This window comes from Thrips palmi, unplaced genomic scaffold (assembly GCF_012932325.1).
Source record: "Thrips palmi isolate BJ-2018 unplaced genomic scaffold, TpBJ-2018v1 HiC_scaffold_3, whole genome shotgun sequence".
NCBI lineage: Eukaryota > Metazoa > Arthropoda > Insecta > Thysanoptera > Thripidae > Thrips > Thrips palmi.
The window spans coordinates 7,200,747-7,220,535 of record NW_023144630.1 but is presented as its reverse complement, the minus strand read 5'-3'; the positions used below and the strand labels follow the sequence as shown (position 1 = coordinate 7,220,535).

At 46.5% G+C, this 19,789-nt stretch overlaps 3 protein-coding genes across 11 annotated transcripts; 1 reads left to right on the top strand and 2 right to left on the bottom strand.

Annotated features, from left to right (window-relative positions):
* The first annotated feature begins 917 nt into the window (after window positions 1–917).
* Window positions 918–6,059, top strand: LOC117648633 (gastrula zinc finger protein XlCGF8.2DB-like). 9 transcript variants are annotated; one of them, XM_034391263.1, is made up of 2 exons: window positions 918–987; window positions 4,790–6,059. In XM_034391263.1, exons 1-2 carry the CDS (start codon window positions 956–958, stop codon window positions 5,619–5,621), a joined length of 864 nt encoding a protein of 287 aa, XP_034247154.1. In that variant the 5' UTR covers window positions 918–955; the 3' UTR covers window positions 5,622–6,059. The 9 variants fall into 9 exon arrangements, with proteins under 9 accessions (XP_034247154.1, XP_034247163.1, XP_034247157.1 ...); XM_034391272.1 differs by lacking the exon at window positions 918–987 and adding an exon at window positions 1,116–1,153; XM_034391266.1 differs by lacking the exon at window positions 918–987 and adding an exon at window positions 1,250–1,334.
* Window positions 6,060–7,269: 1,210 nt separating this feature from the next.
* Window positions 7,270–12,291, bottom strand: LOC117648484. The gene is made up of 6 exons (XM_034390990.1): window positions 11,340–12,291; window positions 10,586–11,238; window positions 10,002–10,085; window positions 9,451–9,744; window positions 8,725–8,997; window positions 7,270–7,431 (listed from the first exon to the last, which is right to left on the bottom strand). Exons 2-6 carry the CDS (start codon window positions 10,700–10,702, stop codon window positions 7,270–7,272), a joined length of 930 nt encoding a protein of 309 aa, XP_034246881.1. The 5' UTR covers window positions 10,703–11,238; window positions 11,340–12,291.
* A 136-nt stretch (window positions 12,292–12,427) lies between these two features.
* LOC117648631 (putative inorganic phosphate cotransporter) lies at window positions 12,428–18,091 on the bottom strand (the record flags this gene model as incomplete). The annotated part of the gene is given in 9 exon segments (XM_034391254.1): window positions 12,428–12,482; window positions 12,811–12,991; window positions 13,483–13,727; window positions 13,827–13,959; window positions 14,273–14,452; window positions 14,751–14,941; window positions 15,714–15,801; window positions 16,375–16,605; window positions 17,964–18,091. Coding segments are annotated over 9 exon segments (1,412 nt in total), but the record flags the coding sequence as incomplete, so codon positions are not given.
* Between the last annotated feature and the right edge of the window lie 1,698 nt (window positions 18,092–19,789).

Genomic DNA, 19,789 nt, shown 5'->3' with positions numbered 1-19,789 from the left:
CCCCCCCAAATAGAAACGGAAGAAAGCCCGCTCGCCTACAAAACAGCTTTCGTTCCCCAAGATCACTTCTTCGCCGACTTTCGAACCTTCCGAAAAGGTCAGAAGGCAGGAACTTTTGGGACTTCTAGAAAGGACCGCGGGAAAAGTTATTCTGCGCGGAAAAAAAACGGTTCCGGAGTGGGGGCGCCGGTGTGGAGGGGTTTGGTGCGATGGTGGATGTCCACAAGACGCTGAAACTGGGAGCCGGGGCCCGGTCCCCCAGGGGCCGGCCCCGGTGGGCGACAGCGTTGCCAAAAAACCCCCGGTGGTCCCGGGGGGGAAAGGGGGGAAAAGGTTTAAAAGGGGGGGGCTTTCTTACAGGGTTAAAAAAAATTGGAAAACCCCCCTTTTTTTAAAAAGGGGGGGGGGGGCCCAAAAATTTCTATTCATTTGGGATTGAAAATTTTGGAAAATAGGTCAAAAGCAGGCGGCCCTTTTCGTTTTCGGGGGAAAAAGGGGAAAAGGGGCCCCTTTTTTCCCGTCCCTTTTCCCGGGGCCCAAATAAATTACTTTAGTTTCCCCCCCCAAAAAAGCGACCAAAGGCCCCTTTTTGGATAAAACAACCCCAGGAAAAAATTTATTTGTTAAAACCTGGGGGAACGACAAACCGGAAGGGGCCCAAAAAAGTTCCTTTCCCTGCTGGCATCCGGGGGGTTTTTTCCCCGGAAAGGGGTTCAAATTTCCTCTTTGGGGTAGGGGTTACGGGCTTGAAATTGGACAGCCCACCGGGGGTTACGTCGGCAAATGCCGCTGACTGCTGAGGTGCCGAAGTTCGCCACCTGAGGGCGTAGGCGCGGTCTTCTCTGCTGATCAGCTGGGCGCCCCTAAACTTCACCCGTGAGTAATCATGAAGGGGGGGCGTTTAATTTAGACAGTATTTTTTAAAAGCTTACTCGGGATAGGGTACTGTACTCAGATGAACATAGAAACGGAAGAAGATAACCAAAAGTAAGCTCTGAAAATTACACTTCTGCGCATGCGCACCGGCTGGTGGAGGAACGTCTGCGCAGGAGCTGTTTTTGGGGCTGACTAGGGCTAACCTTTATTGTCTGATGGTGGATGATTGTATGAAATGGGCAAACACCGGAAACAGTTCGCGGAAGTCCTATGTGATGTATAGTTCACCGGAAATGATCTCAAAGCGGCGTCTGATGACGTGATCCAGTCACTTGCAAGCTGTTTCCGGTCTTCGAGATCCCTCCCGAAAGATAATTTCTTTCGTCTTTATCGAAACTTCTGTTTCTTCCACTGTTGCATGTGTCTTTCTGGCCGTCGTCATACACTTGTTTTTTGAAGTTCGTGTCATTTTCAATCTGTTCATTTAGAATTTATTTGGGGGGCCTACGAGAAGAGGTGCGGATTGTCAAAAACGGGGGAAAAACCCTTTTTCCAAAAGGTTTTCGGGAAAAAAAATTAAACGGTTTGTTACCCGGGGCCCGGCATTTTTTGGGCAATATTTTACGTTTTAATTTTCCCAAAAAGGTGGTCCGGCAAAAAAACGTGCAAAGCTTGGGGTCTATTCCAGAAAGTACCTATTATTATTTGAGCCACTTTTAAGAAACCCTTCGTCTTAACCAATAACAAGGCGGAAACAGTAAAGTTAAACCGCGCACTTTTGGGATCGGTACCCTTTTTCAATAAGCGGTTGAAAACTTTCACTTAAAAGTCTGACTTCCCGCCACTCAATGGGGCGAGTCAGGGGCGAAATTTTGCCAGGTTTAGATCAGAGCTGATGGTCTCGCAAAAATTTGGTCAGACTGAAGTGCTTCACCAGAACATGGAGAGACTCTCTTGTGAGTTTTGAGCACTGAAACTCGAAGGGTGAGACGTCTGACCGATTTTGTATGACCGAAAAACGGTCATACACGGTCATACACAAATGTGTGACCGAAAAACGGTTATGCTTAAATGTATGACCAAAACACGCTCAGACATCAGCGAGACTAGCTATTGTTTAGCTTGGGGATATATTAGCCTTTACCCGTGATACACCATAAAGTATGACCGTTTTTCGGTCATATGACCTGTTTTCGGTCTTGCATTTCAGTATGACCCTTTTTCGGTCGTACATTTCAGTAAGACCGTTTAATGGGTCAAAAGTCTGACCTTTCTATTTTTCAGTGAGCTCTGTATGGTAGATGCGGGGCGAGAACGAGAAATCTCAAAACCAGAAATGGCGCCAGCAGCCCAACTTCACAGATCTTTGCGAGTGCGTTAGTGACAGAATTAGCCGTAACGCCTCTCTTTCACGCACTATCAATTTAGCTTGTTTGAAATGCCTTGAAACATAGCACCCTGTAAACGGACTCACTGCCTACTGACCCTTCCCTGCTTCCGGTTTGGTTTCCCTCTTAGTATGTTCTTTAAACGGTGACAGCCAGAAGCATATGAAAAGACACTGTGGAATCAGTCGAAAGGTCAGAATAGCGTAAATTTGAGTATATGAAAAGACACTGTGGAATCAGTCGAAAGGTCAGAATAGCGTAAATTTGAGTCTAAAGACTCAATAGATTCAAAGATAAAATTTCATTAAGGTGAGATTCCTGGTTTTAGACCGTCAAAACCTCCTCAGAAGACTATAGATGTATCTCAGGAACTGGTCCCGGTGCTCTTTTCTCACTCGGCGTTCTGATGGAAGTGTCTATAGTCTGTTGAGTCTGCAACCATTCTAGTCGTCGCCGATCGAAGAACAAGAGGAAGAACAAAACCGGAAGCCGGGAGGAAATCACACTAAATTACTATGTAGGTTTTTCTGCGCGCCAATGCACGAAATTAAACATGCACTTCGTAACGCACGAATTTGTGCATGAAAATGCACGATTTACTGCATACTTGCGCACGAAATCGTGCATTGTCGCGCTCAAATTCGTGCGTTACGAAGTGCATGTTTAATTTCGTGCATTGGCGTGCAGAAATACCTACATATTAATTTAGTGTGAAGGGAGTAGGTGAAATATCCGGGCGCAAAATGCAGCAAAATGTCAGGGAAAAATATATTTACTGCGACACTGGACTTGCTTGCTGGACAACCGCGGAGGAGAGCGCGATACGAGTTCAACTCAATGTTTTCATGCGCTCTAATGTCAGGGAAATTTCCCGTTTAGCCCACCCTCGCATGCGCACCCACTTGAGTTCACTATGTCTTACAATGAAATTTGACCAATGTTATTCGGCGCAAGTATAATACGAAGCAATAATCCTTCATAACAAGAATCCTTTTAGCTCTTTCATTGTAAGATACACTCTTAAAACCTTACGAAGTATTTTGAGCATACATATAACAAACTAAAATACTTTGTTATACGAAGAAATAGTTCGTAAATTACGAAGTATTTTCTTTGTAAGCTTACGTATGCTCAAAATACTTTGTTATTCAAACTACTTTTCTTTGTATGGCCCAAAATACTTTGTAAGGTTTTCTCAGTGTACAGAGATAAACCTTCGTAACACGAAGAAAAACCACCTTCGTAATATGCTTGCGCCATTTCCTTCGTCGTATGGAAAATTTCTTCCTAAGACATTTAGTGTTGTGCCTAGTAGTTTTTTGAGCATAGTTTATTCCGAGGCTTATTCTGAAGGTATTCATGTGCAACAACGCACAGTTTCGTACATAGTTACCTACGAATTCGTGCCGAGGGGTGGCCGACTTCGATGTTCCTCGTACATCGGTCAAATGTTCCGAAAAATGTTCCCTGATGTTCCCAATGTTCTCATGTTCCCAGTATTCCTCGATGTTCCCAAATGTTCCAAAGTCCTAATGTTCCAAAATGTTCCTTGTGTTCCTCTGGTTTATTATATCTTTTTTAGCCTGTCCCGTGTCAGGATGGTCGGATGCACACTCTCATTCGTAGTGCGAGACATCCGGTTGAAACTATGTCACGGTCGTTTGAGCATTGAGTCACATTCGTTTGGATGTGAATCGGCCAAAAATTACCTTGTTCACATCCAAACGAATGTGACAATGCCACATTTTGTCACGTTCGTTTCAACGTGATGTCACGTACTTGGAACGAGAGTGCATGGTGTGTGTGTGTGTGTGTGTGTGTTTGCGCGCGCGCGTACGTACGTAAAAGGGGGAAGGGGGAAATGCCGCCGTCCGATCTACTCCAAATTTGGTGTTTGGACGACCAAATGAACTACCCTGAGTCGGCTTTTTCGATCCGAGGCCCAGGGGCACTGCTGCAGGTCCGTCATGGTCTACGGGGCAAAGTAGGATCCCCTTACAAAGCTAGAATAGCAAAAGAGGGGTGTTTTTGGAAACAGGGCAAGGTCAACCGGTCCATTTTGAGTCAATCGAAGAAGTTTGGACCCAGGTTCGACTTTAGGTGTGGTCAGACTATCCGACACTCAGATTTGCAGTTTGGCTTAGAAGACAGAATTCGATAGCGATATCAAGTAGAATCTATTCTTTGCATTGCATTCGACAGCAATGGAGGTACTCTGGAGATGTTCCCTTAATATTCTCAGATGTTCCTTGATGTTCCCGAATGTTCCCAAATGTTCCAACATATTTCCAGATAATTCCAAATGTTCCCCGATGTTCCTGATGATTCCGATGTTCCCTCTATTCCGAGATGTTCCGAAATGTTCCCAAAATTGGAACATGTTCCAACATGTACCGTCCGGAACATGTTCCTCGTACAGAAATTTCTGGAGTCGGCCACCCCTCGATTCGTGCGTATTGTGTCCGGTCAGGCGTGTTTTCGACAAATGGGCACTAATAGATTCGAACATCTTTTGCGTGTTGCAGATTTTCATTCCCAACGAGTATCCCCACAATGCCGCCGAAAAAGAAGGGGACCAAGACGGATTGCCGTAAGGAGTCCACCAGCCATGGCCTCAAGACTGCTGAACGAAGCAAGGTAGAGAAGAAAGCTGTCTGTTGCAGAGTTTGCAATATGAAGTTCACGCGCAGAAGTGCTTTGGAAACTCATCTTCGCGTCCATACGGGGGAAAAGCCTTTCGAGTGTGCACTTTGCAACAAGAAGTTTACTCAGGGATGCCACCTGAGAACTCATCTTCGCATCCATACAGGGGAAAAGCCTTTCGAGTGCACCGTTTGCAACAAGAAGTTTACTGTGGGAAGTAATCTGAGAACTCATCTTCGCACCCATACAGGGGAAAAGCCTTTCGAGTGCGCAGTTTGCAACAAGAAGTTTAGAAGGGGAGGTGATCTGAGAAGTCATCTTCGCACTCATACTGGGGAGAAGCCTCTTGAGTGCACCGTTTGCAACAAGAAGTTCATTCAGGGAGGTCATCTGAGAACTCATCTTCGCACCCATACAGGGGAAAAGTCTTTCGAGTGCACCGTTTGCAACAAGAAGTTTCCGGGGGTAGGTCATCTGAGAGCTCATCTTCGCATGCATACGGGGGAGAAGCCTTTCGAGTGCACCGTTTGCAACAAGAAGTTTACTCAGGGAGGTGATCTGAGAATTCATCTTCGGACCCATACAGGGGAAAAGCCTTTCGAGTGCACCGTTTGCAACAAGAAGTTTGCTCGGGGATCTTACGTTAGATCTCACCTTCGTACCCACTCAAAGGTAGGGGCTGTTTGCAAAAAAAGTCCACGTGCGAATAAATAATTTGTGAAAACGCACATTCGCTCTCTCTCAGGGGGAAGCCTTGCAATTGCAAAGTTTGCATCTCAGTTAAATTTGAGAAGTGATCTACACGGCTAAATTCAAACAAGGATAGAGAAACGACTTATTTAATTAACATTTTGTAAATTTTACTGTCACCTTTGTCACAATTAGAACCGTATGGAGCTCATTTCTTTTGTGGATCTCAAGGAGCAAAGTGTTAACTGCAAGGCCACCTATTTTTTAAGTTACTTTATGAGTATTGTGATTGTTTTTCTAATGTAGCTGCTGTATCTTGAGTCTTATACTTAATTTTTGAGGAAATTTGTCCAATGTGGTTGTACAATTTCTCCCAAGGACCGTTTTTATTTCTTCGCACTTTTGTATGTTCAGAGTTGATTTTACCTGAGTATTAAAAAGAACCATATCCATTGAAAAATATCGGCTTGGCAGAGCTCTTCTTAACATAACACCAATTCTTTTCCATTTCACACTCATTTTGGTTCTCAATAACATTGCTAGTGTTACCTTGCAGTGGAGGAGTGGGGCATATTGACCAAAGCACACAGTGATACGAGATGATGCCTACTGTTATTTTCGAGTTGTTTAGGTCTATCTTAACAATTACCAACTGACTTTTTAATCTCAACATTTTTTGCTCAAAAAGATGATTCCCCGGGAATCCAATTGACGTCGTGAAGGGTACGATTATTGACAAAGATGCCAGTGACATGATTTTTGTTGCAGACATTTGGATATGAGTTTGACAAGACTTATAAATAGTAGCTGTTTATATTTTGAACGTCTTGGTTAGTTCGGAAAATATCAGATATTTGGTCAGAAAATTTTGTTCTCACGCAGCTTTGAGATTTTGATCTCAGGGGTAATCAACAGTCGTCGGTGGCTCAGAGGTGTTGAGTTGAACACTATGCAATTTCGATGTAGTGTCTGTCTGGAATTGAATCAGGACGACGAGGTAAGTGACGATGGATGCAGTGATCTGAAACATAAAACCGGCGGATGTGAAACTACGAGAGAAGCAGTACTCACCAAATTCCTTCGTACAATTTTTGTACGAGTTCTCGCCCAATTTTGAGCATGCGTACTTTTCGTGCAAATTTGCACGTCATTTCACACGAATTTGTGCCATTCTACGTGCAAATTTGTACGAAAAAATAATGTGAGACCACGGACAAGATTGCGCAAATACATTTAGTGTGTATCAGAGGCTTGGAGCCTTCACAGACTTGACCAGTATGAGACTCGTACCGCAGTGAAGGTTCCTCTGTCCAGCTCGAAGAACCCTGCCACCGAGACGGCAGGGACTTTAGCGAGAAGGGCGTCCATGAACAAATCGAACTGAAACGTAGCAAAACGTTATCTGAGCTAGTGCTGCAGAAGTGCATGCGTGCGTTCCAATAGCCTCAGAAGATTTATTTATATTTTTGAGCTACTACGTGATGCCTCATTTTTATCAGAACTTCATATTTCTCTACCAATAATAGATGATAGATTATTTCTCCAGTATCATCTTGTGTCACTGGGCTTTTTTTACACCTTCCACGGTAAAACTACAGAGTAGTATTATACTCAATTTTCAGGCGTAACAATTTTGTCCGCTCTGATTCGAAATGCATGGAGGAATTTCTAGTCAGGGCTTCATTTCAAGCGTAACTTCATGATTGACGCAAGCATGCAGCTGCTCTAAAGGTTTACCAGTGTTTGCATGTGTACTAGCCTCGCGATTTGTTGCTATGTCCACGCTGGAAGATGCAGGACTTGACTGCAGAAGTTCCAAAAACGGCATCTGAATCTGAAGAACAGATACCGTACATTCAGCGAACAAACCAAGCCAGCTTGTCGATAGATTTCACATTTTATATTTCAACTTATTGTAGCCGTCTCTCCGCACCACAGCCAAAGGAATTGTGCGGACATTGAATTTCAAGAATGCAAAGAAATTCGTCAATACTCATCCGATGAACAAACGCACACGCATATTATCGATGGACAGTTTCTGCCACCAGCTGGAAGGAATGTCATAGATTGCCAAATTCGGTGTCCAAATTTGGTAATTCACTACATTGTAGCTAGTTCTTAGCGTACATTGCCTACAGGCATGGAGTGTGCACTAGATGATCGCGTACTCTTTTAATGATACGTTCCTGTCTATTGCGGGTAAAGTTTTCGTACGATTTTCGTACGAAAAAGTGCACATTTTCTCCTATTTTCTCGTAAAATCGCGTACAAACTAGTCCAAAAATATCGTCTCAAAAAAAAATTCTGAAACGCGAGCTGTAAAGTTTTGTTGTACAAAATTTGAGCCAAAAGTTTTAGTGCTCTGCAAATCCGGACCTGTGACCTTAACAAATGACTGCTCTCCAAACGAGGAATCCATTGACGAGGTCACACCACGGTAAACACAGTTCACTGAAAAACCAAACGTGGTCTAGACCACACCACTGGTGTGGTCAAATGGGTGCCATTTTGACCGCATCAGTTAGTGTGGTCTAGACCACGTTTGGGCACGTTTGGTGTGGTCTTTCGCACCAAACGTGGTCTAGACGAGGGGTGAATCACTCTGCGTTCTGGTGTACACATGAGTACATGAGTACGGGTGAGTACACCTTGCTTTTCCTCATAAATTTCACATTTTAACACATTTTAAGGCTTTATTTAGCGTTTTAAACGGCACTCAACGCCAAATCGGTCAAAAAACAAGTCAATATTGCCCTTTTTAAACTTGTGAGTACACTGAGTACGGCCAAATTTGTACACATGAGTACACTTGTGATTCACCCCTCGGGTCTAGACCACACCAACTGGTGTGGTCAAACCAACTGATGCGGTCAAAATGGCACCCATTTGACCACACCAGTTGGTGTGGTCTAGACCACGTTTGGTTTTTCTGTGTTCCTGGTTTTTCCAGGAACTCCCTGGAAATCGCCTATGCCTCTGCCATAGGCTTCCTGGGAAAACCAGGTACCGTTTTAACCGTGACGTTACGGTTCGAGTCCCAGCGACTCTGCGAGCTAAAGCCGCGTCTTGAATTTTGGCCGCCTCCACCGGTCTTCTGGCCCACTGTGCACCGGATTTGAGACCGCACCTCGTCAGACAGCCTGTGAGCGGCATCGTTGACGCCGAGGATGCTGAGAGACGCCACCACGCAGGCGAACAGAGGCGCGCCGAACAGTGTCCACTCGGCCGTGACCACGGCCAGCGACGTCATGTAGGCCGTGACCGTGGTGATGAGCAGTAGGATGACGATGTGCGCCATGCACGTGCAGGGCATGAGGTTGCCCCGACTGGCCAGGTCCTGCACGCTCAGCCACACGCGGCGGTACGCGCGGAGGCGCTCCGGCCGCAGTGTCCTCGACTCCTGTGAAACCGCTGCCAGTGGCCTAAACTCTCGACGCGTTTTGAGCTCCAGAGTCGCTAAACAGGTCTCGAACCAAACGTGTGTCCCCACCAATGGATTCCTCGTTCGGAGAGCAATCCATTGGTGGGGTCACACGTTCGGTTCCGAGGGGGAAATCACTCCTAAAACCTGCGACCCGACTATTACGCCTATGACGCTCTATTACGCCTCAAAATATAGCGATTTAGCTGAAAACAGACCAAAAAACCGTAAAATAGATCAAATTTTGAGAATTTCAGCTATTACGCAACTATTACGCACACTATTACGCGTGCTATTACGGACAGAGTGACCCGACTATTACGCGAGTGCTTTCCCCCTCGTTCGGTTCGAGTCCAATTTAGCGACTCTGGAGCTCGTAACGCGTCCGGGATTTTGACGCCTCCACCGGTCTTCTGGCCCACTGTGAAGGACCTGCAGCAAGAAGCTCTGCAGGACGCGTGCCACGTCTCTGGCACGCAGCAAGTTGGCCATCTCGGACACGGTGATCATCGTCACGACCGAGTCGTTGTACAGCACGCAGGGAAAGTTGCTCCAGGGCTCGTCATAAGCGACTTTCCAGAATCGGAGTTGAAGGAACGTCTTGACAACAACGAACGCCATGCCGAAGTACGACACCCAGTGCGGTGTCGGCGACCACGATGGCTCGTCTTCAAACTTGATCTTGGCAAGAACACCTGGGCTGCGCTGGAGCGACCTCAGGGCCTCCTGATTTCACACACAAGACACGCGTTGCCATGAGTTAACACCCTGATTAGAATCCTCAAGACGGGTTTTGAGCTTCAGAGTCACCAAACAGGCCTCGAACCAAACGTGTGACCCCACCAATGGATTTCATGTTCGGAGAGCAATCCATTGGTGGGGTCACACGTCCGCTTCGAGTCCTGTTTAGCGACTCTGGAGCTAAAAACCCGTCAGGGACTTTGACTGCCCCACTGTACTGTGAACTTTTGCAGGAATCTTACGATAATCTCGTCCCTCTTGTTGGCTGCGTCGATGAGGCGACCCATTTCGGCCCAGGAAAGCACAGTCAAGATGTACCAAGTCAGCTGCACAAAACTCCAAGTGATGATACTGCGACCAAATCACAGTGAGGCAGAAGACCGGTCGAGGCGGCCAAATTCCGGACGTGTTTCGAGCTCCAGAGTCGCTAAATGGGACTGTAACCAAACGTGTGACCCCACCAATAGATTTCTCCCCGAATGAGGAATCCATTGTTGGGGTCCTGTCGGGGTCTGTTCAGCGACTCTGGAGCTCAAAACGTGTATTGAGTTTTGGTCGCCTGCGACGGTCTTCGGGCCCACTGAGGACATTCGCAGAAGCCCCTTGACAAAATTTTAGTGTATTTAGTTGATCATGGGGAGCGTTCACAACTTACGTAAGGGCGATAGGGGGTGGGGGATCTACAAAATCTTACGTCCCATGTATAGGGAAGGTTAGGTTAGTTCCCTTACGGAGGGGTGGGGGGGGGGTCCAAAAAACCCTAAATGACCCTTACGTAATTTATGAACGCTCCCTAGTGTGATTTAGTTGTAATTTTACAACTAACCTGTACGAGGGTGACGACGCAAGCAAAGAAATCAAAGCGGTTCAGATCCTCGCTGCGAAGTTTTGCGTCTGATCCCGGAAAAGACTGAATCCATGTCGCAAAAAGATGGAAACTCATTATCTGAATGTAATGTGGGAACCAAAAGTTCTAAAGGTTGTCAGGGGTCCTTGCTCTAAAACCACCCATCGCGTAGCATAAGTCACTTGAAATGTCGAAAAAGCGGTGCTGGAAAGAACCAGTCACGCTGTCACAGACATGCTTGCTCCACTAAATAAGCAACTCTGCACTGGTAAAACTTAAGTGTCATGAAAGCTTGAGGCAAGATTACAGTTTCGCTTAAAAGAAGCATGTACAAGAAATTACTTCCTGCGTTTAGGTAGGCAAATCAGCATTGTATTACATTCGTTTCAACGTCATTAAGCTCATTTATGGCTGATTCAGGTCCAACGAATGTGACACACGTGACTCTCGACAGCAAAAATTCGGAGGTCTTCGTTTTCTGGTCAGAGTATATAATTACATTTTAATTTCTTACCAATACATAGACCACCATATGAATCCTTGCACCACGCACACCCAAAGAACCGTGCTGCGCAGTGGGTGATACGTTCTGCTGATTCCCAGATACACGTAGTATGGACTGCTCGGCGGAGCTGCAGCGAGGGCAAGAGAAACGATGCACAGTGGGCCAGAAGACCCGTGGAGGCGGCAAAAAGTGTGGCCAATTTTCGACAGTGTACCTGATTTGACTCACCGCGTCTGAATGTGACTGGCAAGTACCCGTACAGGGCCGCACCCCACAGAAAGGGCTGCATTAGCTGCACCATGCTGTCGTCCCACTGACCGCGAGTCTTGCTGGCAAGTTGTTACCATTCCATAATCAGAGCAAATCCTCTCGGGTACAGTGAAGCGAAGTAGCCCTAGATGAATCCAATTCTAGCTCTAGATCAATCCTGAGAATCATTACGCCATGAGTAATTACACTGTCAAAAATGCCTTAAAAATTGTTGCTCGGAGATTGCACAGAAAAATGCGGAAAAATGTAGTACGGGGAAGTACTCCATATGAACCCATGTAAACGGGTACGAAAAACAAGTACGGACGTTGGCAAGTGCGGACGGTTTAGGCAAATTATTGACCAGAATCGTGCCGCACTTTTGCTGCACTTTTGTTTCCCAGTCATCACAGCGGCAATGGGTGCAACGCGTTGGAACCGGTCTTCTGGCCCACTGTGCAGCGTTTGGATATCACAGTACTAGGTTAGTAGAACGGTTCCTGCAGTGAAAACGACGCCTTTAGCAGAGACCAAACTTACGTGCGGAGGGGCGGCCGGCAAAAGCGAGACAGGCAAGCCGATCGAACAAGGCCAGGACGATCGTAAAAAAACATTTCATGGCCACGTGGAACATGCGTCCGTCCTCATATTGATTCACAGAAGGGAGAAGGCAAGCCGAGGAAAGCCAGGAAGACGAAAGGAAATTGACCTTTCAGATCCAAAGCAATGCTGTTTATTTTATTTTTTAAGTTTTCGATTCATACGTTGTCTTGTCCTTGTGGCACCAACGGACCTCATTCTTTAAACCAAACCTCCCAGCTTTGTGTGAGTATGTATACGCGTCTGTTTCGAGCAACTTCATAATCAAATCGTGAAAATCACTTTAGGAGGGAACCTTATGTACATATTATAATCGCTGTTCTAACAGCGATGATAATCAATCGAACAGGGACAAAGTGGTGTTCCACGTTTACCCGCTGGGGTCTTAACACCCGACTTCGGCCATAAGCTTAGATTGTGAGTGTGACGGACCCATCGTGTCAGCGACGGAAATAACCACGGTGTAATTCAAAGGTGGTGAATCTGTTTATTTGTCCGAGTGAAAAGCTTCATTCCGAATACCTGCCAAAACAAATAGAAACCATCGTTTTCAAATTGGGTAATACTTGACAGTAGTTGAACAGACGCACAGTAGGCAGAGCGACCGGTGGAGGCGGCCAAAACTCTCGACGCGTTTTTAGCGCCAGAGTCGCTCACCGGGAAACCAGTCGGGAACCAAACGTGTGACACCATCAATCAATTCCTCTTTCGGAAGAACCACCATTGGTGGAGTCACACATTGGGTTGCAGTCCCATTAAGCGACTCTGGAGCTCAAAACGCGTCCGGGACGTTAACCGCCTCCGCCGATCTTCTGGCCCTCTGTAACACGTAGTGAGACATGACACTCACCGGCGCTGCCAGAGTTACGTCGTGTACTCGGAGTGGATTCCTCAAAGCAGTCACTCTTGCTGGATGCCGGGTTGTTCCAGGGCTGCACCTCTGCGGTGCCCCAAATACACCACACGACGTTCGTCGCGATGTACAAGGCGGCAGTCAGATAAAACACGTTGCTCCATCCCGGCATGGGGTCCTGCCAGAGAAGAAGAGACGCTATCAACTGTGTGGCAATGCAGCAAAATATAGGAAAAGACAAATTTCGTTCAACTATGCACGGTAAAAACGGATCCTGGAAGCTTCTACAAATAATCTCTTCGGTTGTGGAAACAAAGAACATGATGAGGAAAGTGCAGCCACCTCTCGAGCATAATGCAGAGAACTAGTTGAGAACTAGAGACAACCATTTGTTGAATGGGCTTTCACACTCAGATCTTGCGGTTGAGTTGAAATAACTGGTCAAGGAATGGCCTACAGCGACATGATCAGCTCCATGGCGGCCAAAACTCTAGACGCGTTTTGAGCTCCAGAGTCGCTAAATGGGACTCGAACCGAACGTGGGACCCCACCAATAGATTGCTCTCCGAACGAGGAATCTATTGGTTGGATCACCCTTCGGTTCCAGTCGTCTAGACTTAAGGCCGCCTGCACCAGTCTTCTGGCCCACTGTGCGCGAGTCCCTCTTACCTTTCGGTCTACCAGCAGGCCTTCGGCATACGGAGCGAACGCACTCACGAAGGAGCCCAGCATGTTGGCTATCGCGAAGGTGACGCCCCCGAAGTTGGGGGCGATGTCCACGTAGTTGATGATTGCGCCGGTGAAGCAGGCGCTGCAGAGACCGCCCATGACGGTGAGGAGGCTAACGGCGAGGGGCGGGTTGGAGGGGCCTAGCCACGCGGCAAGGATGCAGAGGGCACCCGGACCGAACATACCTACAGCGGACAGCGTGACAGTTTACTTTCAGAGCACTGAACTATCACTGCAAAGCCACTGTAATACCATTACAGATTTTCAAAGGAGGTGGTGACTACCGATAGTATTGAAGAGTCTCCTGGTGGCTGTGATTGACATCAAGTGTCTCGATTGTATTGTGTCACCCATCCATCCAAACACGAGCGACAAAATCATCATGGCCAGCTGCGGGGCCGCCGAAAGCAAACCATTCTTAAAAAGAAAAGCAAACAAATTTTATTGAAATCACTAAGTACCGTAATCTGGTGGAACTGGCACGAAAACCGGACCGGTGGAGGGAGACTGTCAAAATCCTGGACGGGTTTTGAGCTTCAGAATCGCTAAACTTTACTCAAACCGAACGTGTGACCCACCAATGCATTGCTCTCCTCCGAACGAGGAATCCATTGGTGGGGTCACGCGTTCGGTTCAAGTCCTGTTCAGTGACTCTGTAGCTCAAAACGCGTTAAGAGTTTTGGCCGCCGGCGCCGGTCTTCTGACCCACTGTGCCCTGCTGAAGGCTTACCCACTCGATGCCCACGTCCAGCAGGTTATTGATGTAGGAGGGCAGGCAGGTCAGCAGCACCCAGTAGCCCCACATCCAGCCGAGGTGCGACGCGAAGAGCGCCCACAGCGGCACCGACGTCAGCATGGCGACCCAGGGCACGGGGATGCGCGCGCGGTGCATGGCCCCGGCATTGATGCTCTGCAACCGGGATGCTTCAGAGGGCGCCAACACTCTCGAAGGACTCTCACACAGTGGGCCAGAAGCCCGGCTGAGGCGACCAAAACTCCAGACGCGTTTTGAGCTCCAGAGTCGCTAAATGTGACTCGAGCCACGCGTGTGACCCCACCAATGGATTCCTCGTACGGAGAGCAATCCATTGGTGGGGTCACACGTTCGGTTCGAGCCCTGTTTAGCGACACTGGAGCTCAAAACGTCTGGAGTTGCGGCCGCCTCCTCCGGTCTTCTGGCCCACTGTGCGTTTTGTCGGTCGCATCACCTGGATGACGTAGTCGCGCTCCTCCTCCGAGATGCGTGGATGGGCTTCCGGGCGGTCCGCCAGCACCACGTACACCACCACGGCCGACACCATGCTGACGCCTCCGAAGATGTAGAACACGGAGGGCCAGCCCCACGCGTACGCCATGAGGCCGGACAGAGCCATGGACAACACGTTCCCCATCGGCTGGGCTGTAACAGAGCAATCAGGCTCTTAAATTTGCCCCATTCGCCACTGAAATCTGCTCCATTCACGGTAAAAACGGTACCTGGTTTTCCCAGGAGCCCTATGGCGAAGACATAGGCGATTTCCAGGGGGTTCCTGGGAGAACGCAGGAACCGTTTTTACCGTGTTGCCTACTATGTCAGGTCATTCGCGGAAATCCACACATCCTTCAATCGATACTTTATCTGTATATCCATTGACGTTTGTGCGCATTTATACACTATTAGACTTCTCTCAGGTTCGTCAAGAGCCTCAACAAATTGGTCACTTTCCTTTTGAATGTCACATGAGTAAGCTTACTCATGTGACATTCAAAAGAATGTGACACAGACGCTCAAAGGAAAAAGACATTTAGTCACATTCGTTTCAACGCGATGTCACGTTCATGGAGAGCGTAAGCAGAAATTTCTTCGCACACTTGCCTCACTGCAAGAATTTTTAGTGCAAATTGCTGGGCAGCTGCGTTGATATGAATTTGTGAACTTACACTCTAAATGTTGTACAGTGAAGATTCTCCATATTATGGTGAAAATGTTCCATATTATGGTGGTGCAGCTGACTTCATAACATACCATTGAGAATACACTGAACCTAATAGAGATTTTGACGGTTTTCGTTGGTATTATGGACAAAACCTCCACCATAATATCTTGGTGCAGCCTTTCACCGTAAGACATTTACAGTGTACTAATGGTCTGTGTCTCTGGTTCATTGTTCCATTTCCTGGTTAAAGCTCACATGCAAGAATGAGGGCACCAGAGCGTGACCTCTCCGCTGGGGGAATCCAACGTCCCAGCAAAGTGTAGGTAGTCGGGTACATGCAGCCCTGCAATCAGGCCAAAACAAATTTGTACAATTTTGTATGCGTGGTCTCACACAATCTTAAACAAGCGAATTGTTTCGTAGAAATTTGTAACCAAAATCACACAATTTGTGCGAAACTGCGTACAAATTTTTCAGAAAAAAAAAAAAGCACGCTGGCGCAAAAATTTTGTGAGATCACGCAAAAAATTGTACAAATGAATTCAGTGTGTTCAGTTTCCAGTGCAGTGCATAGTGGGCCAGAACACCGGTGGAGGCGGTCAAAACTCTAGATGCATTTTGAGCTCCAGCGTCGCTAAATAGGACTCGAATTTAACGTGTGACCCCACCAATGGACTGCTCTCGAAGCGAGGAATCCATTGGCGGGGTCACGTTTGGTTCGAGTTCCATTTAGCGACTCTGGGGCTCAAAACGCGTCTAGAGTTTTGGCCGCCTCCACCTTGGCCACACGGTAAAAACGATGCCTGGTTTTCCCAGGAAGCCCAAGGTAGAGACATAGGTGATTTCCAGGGAGTGCCTGGGAAAACCAGGTTCCGTTTTTACCGTGCACCCGGCCTGCTGTGAAGAGGCACCCCACCTGAACGATTCCAGTGACGGCCCTGAGGCCCGTGACGGCCGCCCAGCCCCCGATGGTGGCCACCAAGGGCAGTAGCGCGGTGAGCAGGCCGCTGAGGCCTAGCGCGGACCCCAGGATGAGCGTGGCGCCGCCCTGCGAGGACAGGGCGCCTCCCAGCACCTGCGTCGACATGTAGCCCCACAGGAAGCTGCCCAGCACGGCGCTCTTCTCCGTCGGCGCCCAGTCGAAGCGCTGCGCACAGTGGGCCAGAAGACCGGAGAAGGCGGCCAAAATCCAGGACGCGTTTTGAACTCCAGAGTCGCTAAACAGGACTCGAAACGAACGTGTGACCCCACCAATGGATTGCTCTCCGAACGAGGAATCCATGTGGGGTCACACGTTCGGTTCGAGTCCTGTTTAGCCCTCAGCACTCTAAATGTTCTACAGTGAAGATTCTCCATATTATGGTGAAAATGTTCCATATTATGGCGGTGCAGCTGACTTCGTAACACCATTGAGAATTCACTGTACCTTATAGATAGTTTGACGAATTTCGTTGGTATTATGGAGAAAGTCTCCACCATAATATGTCGGTGCAGCCTTTCACCGTACACACTAAATGTTTATGTACAATTTTGTACGTGGTGATGCATAATTTTAAACTTGTGTTCCGTCGTGCATAAAATTGTGCGTGAATTTGCATAAATTGATGCATTTTCACGCATAATTTTATGCGAATTCCCCGCATGCACAAAATCGTGCGAGTGGCACGTACAAAATTCTACATAAACATTCAGTGTGTAAGGCATTAACTGTGAGCAGCTTGACATCAGCTCTGCAAACTGAAGTGTGTACATAGTACACTCTTATTAGAGCATATTTCCAAGTACACACTTTTTTACAGCATATTTGCTGGGTACACACTAAAATAGAGTGTACATTGCATGTACACGCTAAATAAGAGTGTCCCTGGCAAGTACACTTAAACTGGCCCATGTTTTTAGATAGGACTTATCGAGGTATTTTAGCGTGTACAGGGAAGGTACCACTTATTTGGCGTGTACTTGCCAGGCACACTCTTTTTAGCGTGTGCCTAGCAAGTATGCTGTAAATAAGAGTGTACTTGGAAGTATGCTCTAATAAGAGTGTACTATGTACACACTTCAGTTTGCAGAGAGGATAGAAATCCAAGAAAATAAAATAACAGGAGCTCACGCAGTGTGTGGGCGTGAAAGGCTTGTACAGTGCGAGAGTCCCTGTCTCTCACACGTGGGAAAAACCAGGCGAGAGCCCCACTTTTGGAGCAATCCTGTCCTATGGTCCACGCTGCAGCATATTTACATTAGCTCTCTCGCCTTATCCTTATCTTTATCCGCGGCTCGCCGAGATGAACCCTGCGTGTCCTTTGGAAAAAAAAAGCTGACCTGGCGAAAAAAGGCACGTTGGACCCACTGCACACTAAAATTGTCATCCTGAACAAATTACTTGCACACGTACTGACAAAGTGAGCAAAAGTCAGTAACGTGCTGAGAGCGTTTGCAAAATGTTACACCGCGTACAAAATCGTACATAAACGTGCTTAAAAATAAATTTAGCGTAAGGCGAATTACCTGCTGGCCGTCACCGTTGTCCGCGGCCGTCATGTCCACCACGGCCACGGACAGGCACACGCGGAGCGTTATCGCCGAGCAGCCCATCAGGAACATGCCGAGCACCTGCACATGGCGCCAGCCAAACCCTGCAACAGCCCAGCCAGCATCAGGAGGGAACAAACACTCTAAAAAAAATGCTTCTTAAATTTCATAATCTGGATTTGAAGTTAATTGTAGAACAATGGATCTTAAATTTCATATCCAAAACGTTCTTAAATTTCATAACTTGCTGTTCTAAACTTTCAGAAGTGGTTTATGAAATGTAAGAACTAGTTTATTAATTTTCAGAATCTACGTGTTTTGAAAATTCACATTTGGTTCTGAATCTCTACAACCAATATTATGAAACATGATAATAGTTTCATTACTGCGCACAAAATGTGTAAATAAAACCCTTTTTGCCTTTCGTAACGAATAAATTACAAAAAAAAATCTCAGAAAGCTATGATTTCTCCCGAGAGAGTGGCGCCAGCGTCACTCCCATTGGGGAAAGGGACTAAAAAAAATTTAGGAGATACTATCTCCCAGGAGGTTTCTTCCTCCTGAGAGACATCTCAATCCACTCCCTGTAACACAAAGCGGATCTTGCGTGCACCCAACCTAATGGCCGACCGCAGTCGCCGCGAGTGGCAACTTGGACAAGCGTTTTCGACTTAAGTGTAATATTTTGTTTAAAACTGAAGCCAACGGCTAGGGCTGACACTTACTTAGGCAACTGATGATATATTTATCAAAAATTATTTACTTTCGTAACATAAATCGGAAATACTTATTGGTGAACGGGCACGGCGCTCCAAGCGCCACCTAGCGGCAGGTTTGTGCAACCTGACGTCAGGCGGCTGACAGTGGACCATACCCCTTTCCCATAGCCCCCTTTTAAGGTAACTTAACAATAGACGATGCCAAAAAGCTTTGGAGCGCTACGTTTATTTTCAGCTTCATAATAACATCACTTTAAATTTCGCAAGGATTCAAAACCTGGCTCATCTACATAAGTAGTTCTGAGTTGCCGCGATTTTCAGAGACAAAAACCCTTTCAAATTTTAATGAAAGGTCAAAATTATCTTAACTAGATGCTATAATGGGGGAGATCAAGATACAAAATAAGTTTAAACCGGCTTTAACGAATCGTCTAGTGCCAAATTCTATTAACAGTTTGACGTCACATGAGCTTTTCTTTACTTTTCTCTGAGCAGCTTTGCCGCCTTAGTCATTCTGCCGTTTAACAAGCTATTCGTTCCACAACAAATCTTGTCGCTAAAAAAATTAGCGATAAAAGTGTCGCTAAGTTACGACAAAATTTTTTTCAGTGTAGGACTCCTACCTTAGCGGTTCGGAAAATGTTAACACATGCCGATAAAAAAGAAAACTTCACCTATTTATTAATTTACCATGAATAAAGGACTAGGGAGCAGGACAAACGGTTAAAAAATTTTAGAACCTTGCTCTTAAATCGGCAAGCGTTATAAAATTTCAAAACGAAAAACTAGATTTTAAGAACCGGAGTTATAAGTTACTCTGTTCTAAAAATTTATAACCAGTTAATCTTAAAATCCATAACCCAAATCTTAGGTTTCATTACACGATCTTAAATTTTATACGAAGGTTTAAAAATTGAGGTTTAGAACGTAATTATGAAATTTTAGACTCCTTTGGATATGAAATTTCATAATTTTTTTTTGAGTGAACTTACTTCCCGCCGTGCTGGTACACTGAAATGCTTTGGAATTGGGAAGCTTTGGCTTGAAATCTTCATTAGTTTGACAATATTTGGCGATTTGGCC

Excerpts from the sequence above, each read along its gene's own strand:
- LOC117648633 (XM_034391263.1), top strand. The coding sequence starts at position 956 with ATGAACATAGAAACGGAAGAAGATAACCAAAA. Across the intron at positions 988-4,789 it reads ACGGAAGAAGATAACCAAAA|ATTTTCATTCCCAACGAGTA; the intron begins GTAAGCTCTGAA and ends TGCGTGTTGCAG.
- LOC117648484 (XM_034390990.1), bottom strand. The coding sequence starts at position 10,702 with ATGAGTTTCCATCTTTTTGCGACATGGATTCAGTCTTTTCCGGGATCA. Across the intron at positions 10,086-10,585 it reads GCGTCGTCACCCTCGTACAG|CTGACTTGGTACATCTTGAC; the intron begins GTTAGTTGTAAA and ends AGTTTTGTGCAG. Across the intron at positions 7,432-8,724 it reads CTCACAGGCTGTCTGACGAG|ATTCAGATGCCGTTTTTGGA; the intron begins GTGCGGTCTCAA and ends TCTGTTCTTCAG.